Here is a 3608-nt window from a genome sequence, read left to right on the forward strand (position 1 = left end):
TTTCAATGTACACTACAGATACATAATACACAAAATAATATCCTTTAGAACAGTTATGCACAAGATATGCATAATGGATTTACATACTGGAGCCAGGTTATGACTAACTGGGAAATCATTGGCCTAGGCATGTCTGGTGAAGGTGCACAGCACAGACACAGCAGCTTCACAGGGTAACTGAAGCCTGCACACAGTTGGCAGTGTCACACCAACCAGGTTACCACTAACAAGTACCACTTAGCATCAGGGTAGAGCTGTGGGAACACAACCACCCTAATCACAGCTCAGATGAGGAGACAGTGTGCGGTCTCCATAGAAACCCTGCTGCATGACCTACGTGGCCTGGAAGATAAGTGGCTTTCCCAAAAACCGAGTCATCGGGAGTGGTTGCAATCTGGACTCAGCTCGGTTCCGTTACCTGATGGGAGAGAGGCTGGGTGTTCACCCACTGAGCTGTCACGGATGGGTCCTTGGGGAGCATGGGGACTCCAGTGGTAAGTCTCTAATATCAGTTCATTTTTTCTCATTTTGAAAACAGAAAGATAGTACAAACATCTAAGCATTTCTTTACTGATTAAGACTCTTGAACTTGGGCTGGGGAGATGCCATAGAGATCAAGAGCACTGGCTGCTCATCCTGAGTTCAGTTCCCCGAAACCACATGGCAGCTCCCAACCATCTGTGATGAGATCTGATGATGCCCTCTTCTGGTGTGTAGGCAAACATGTAGATTTCAATATTTTGAGGCAGGGTCTTCTTCTGTAGCCCAGGCTAGCTTGGAACTCAACAGTCCAGCCTTTCTGTTGACTGGGAATTTCTGGCATGAGCCACTATGATTCATCTTTATGCTGGCGATTGAACCCAGGATACTCATATGTACTAAGCACACACTCTGCTGAGCTAGGACCTCAGCCCCTGGACATGTTAACCACAGTTCTTCGGATAACTTCAGTTATTTACTTCATGCAGCAGTTTAAACTTGACTTGAATCCCCTGCCCCTGACAAGATCAGCCAGGGCTGGTGTGGGGAAACCCTGTTGGGTTGCAGTTGATCTAGTTATGTTTATGTGATCTTCAGATTCTTATGTTTCCAGTGTGAATGCTTTCTTACTGATGGTAAGTGCCCGCACGTTTCAGTAAGTTAGGAAAGCAGGTTAGGATATACAGTTCTTAGCCGGGCACTGGTGGTGTGCGCCTTTAATCCCAGCACTCAGGAGGGGGATCTCTGAGTTCGAGGCCAGCCTGGTCTACAAGAGCTAGTTCCAGGACAAACACCAAAGCTACAGAGAAACCTTGTCTCAAAAACAAAACAAAAGAATATACAGTTCTTGCTTTTATGAGCTCTAAAAGTTAAGGCTTTGGTAATCTTGACCATCTTTGAAAGGGTGAGGGTAGAAAGGTGGCTCAGGGTGGGGGTGCATAGTTCCTGTTCCTTGCTGTGGTGTGGAAACAGTGGTGTAAGCTGCTGGTTTCTTGCAGTGCCTGTGTGGAGTGGCGTGAATGTCGCTGGTGTCTCCCTGAAGAATCTGAACCCAGAACTGGGCTCCGATGCAGACAAGGAACAGTGGAAGGAGGTTCACAAGCAGGTGGTTGACAGGTGAGTCTATCTGGAAGGTTACGATTTTTAAAAGCATTTCATTTGAGTGCTTTTTTAATCATATAAACAAAAAGACCAAAATAAAAGCAGCACCAAATACAGGTGGGAGGTGCTGACACGGGTTTCTTGACATTTGCGATCCTCCCATCCCCTTGATGGAATGTAAGGTGTTCCATCTCCATGGAACCTAGTTCAGCACTTTTACAGCTGGAAACAGATTTGCCACGCACGAAAAGGCCTTTGAAAGCAAGTTCAAACAAGTTAGTTCTACCCTCGACGAAACATTAATTCACTCAGAAAGGTCTTTAGAGCTCTTTACAAGATGTACTCACGAGTGTTCTGCCTGCCCGCGTCTGTACCGCATGCATGCAGTGCCCGTGTAGCCCAGAAGAGGGCAAAGGATTCTTTGGAACAGGAGTTACAAACCTAGGTCCTGAAGGGCTGTCAGTCCTCTTAACCGCCGAGCTACCTCTGCAGCCCCCAGAAATAGGGTGTTTGTAACAAATTATCTTATTTATGCTAATAAAGCAGAGTCAACGATTTTATTTGGATAGTATGGGTATAAGAATGCTCCAGATTCTTTCCATTTGTTTTTTGGGGGGTTGTTTCTCTAGACACTTTCTCTGTGTTGCCTTGGTTGGATTTGAACTGATAGAGACCACACCTCCTAATCCTTCCCCAGAAAGCTATAAGCTGGGGAGCAAATGTTTGAAAGCCCTATGCTTATGGAGGACATCTCATTCAAGACACCACACTTTTTCCTTGAGGTGCTGGGACCAGAGTCTCATGCATCCTAGGAACACACTCTGTCACGGGATACTTTTCCGGTCCAATTACTATTTCGCTTTTGTTTTTCTGCCAGCAGTCCTAGTCTCAGGCTCTGAACCATCTCACCCGCTCCTCCATATTCATTTCTGAGAATCACTAGTGTTGTTGTTGTGACAATGTAATATTCCTTCTATCAATATACAAGACTTAGTCAATTGTGGGGCTCTTAAACGTGTTGCCTTACTTTTGCCCTTACTGGCAGAGGTCATGCTTAACTATATAACATGTCTTGGTGGTATTATTTATTATAAAATGTGTTTGGTAAAGCCGTGATTTTCCTTGACCTTCCCTACCCTTCTTTCCCTTTTCCCATCCTTCCCATTCCACAGCGCCTATGAGGTGATCAAACTGAAAGGTTATACGTCCTGGGCCATTGGCCTCTCTGTGGCCAACTTGGCAGAGAGCATAATGAAGAATCTGAGGCGGGTGCATCCCATTTCCACCATGATTAAGGTAATGGGTCTGCAGAGGCATATGTATTTTACAGATTTGTTTCTTGGCCTTGCGAAATCTTGAGCAGACTAGTGGAAGCCCCCAGTCACTGACTGAACAGAAATAAATTCATCCATTCATGATTTTCTTTTGGAAAGAAATAGCTGACCTGTGGAATTAATGTCCCGTCACCTCTGAAAGTATCTAAGTTACACTGAGTTAGGTGGAGACTCTGCTCAGTTACCAGTCTTAGAGAGATTGGCAAGTGTGGTTTATTGTGTATGTTAGTAAGACTTGGGTTTTGGTTTGCTTTGCTTTTTTGAGGCAAGGGTCTTAGGTAATGTCTACTGGCCTGGCCTTGAACTTGTTCTGTAGCTGAGGATAACCTTGAACTCCTACCTCTACCTCTCATGTCCTGGGATGACAGGCATGTGCCAAGCCTAGCTGTTGCTGTCTGGATGACTTTCTATTGCACTGTTCATTATCACATCATAGCTGGGCATCTCTGGAATAGGATAGATCAGCACTTGTTTAAATTGTGGAAGGTCTAAACCCCAGGAAACCTGAGGATGTGTACACAAATCAATCTTGTCGTTTTGTGTCCAGGGTCTCTATGGAATCAAGGATGATGTCTTCCTCAGTGTCCCCTGTGTCCTGGGACAAAATGGAATCTCAGATGTTGTGAAGGTGACTCTGACTTCTGAAGAGGAGGCCCGCTTGAAGAAGAGTGCAGACACGCTCTGGGGGATCCA

General features: G+C 45.4%; 1 protein-coding gene across 1 annotated transcript in view; it reads left to right on the forward strand.

The window, feature by feature from the left end:
* The window catches only part of LOC101993445 (L-lactate dehydrogenase A chain), a 6225-nt gene extending 4625 nt beyond the window's left edge, over positions 1-1600 (forward strand). The window contains 2 exon segments of the mRNA XM_026784392.1: positions 294-494; positions 1479-1600. Of these exon segments, the coding sequence (XP_026640193.1) occupies positions 294-494; positions 1479-1600 (323 nt within the window).
* Positions 1601-3608: the final 2008 nt, after the last annotated feature.

Source organism: Microtus ochrogaster, chromosome 22 (genome assembly GCF_000317375.1).
Source record: "Microtus ochrogaster isolate Prairie Vole_2 chromosome 22, MicOch1.0, whole genome shotgun sequence".
Classification (NCBI taxonomy): domain Eukaryota; kingdom Metazoa; phylum Chordata; class Mammalia; order Rodentia; family Cricetidae; genus Microtus; species Microtus ochrogaster.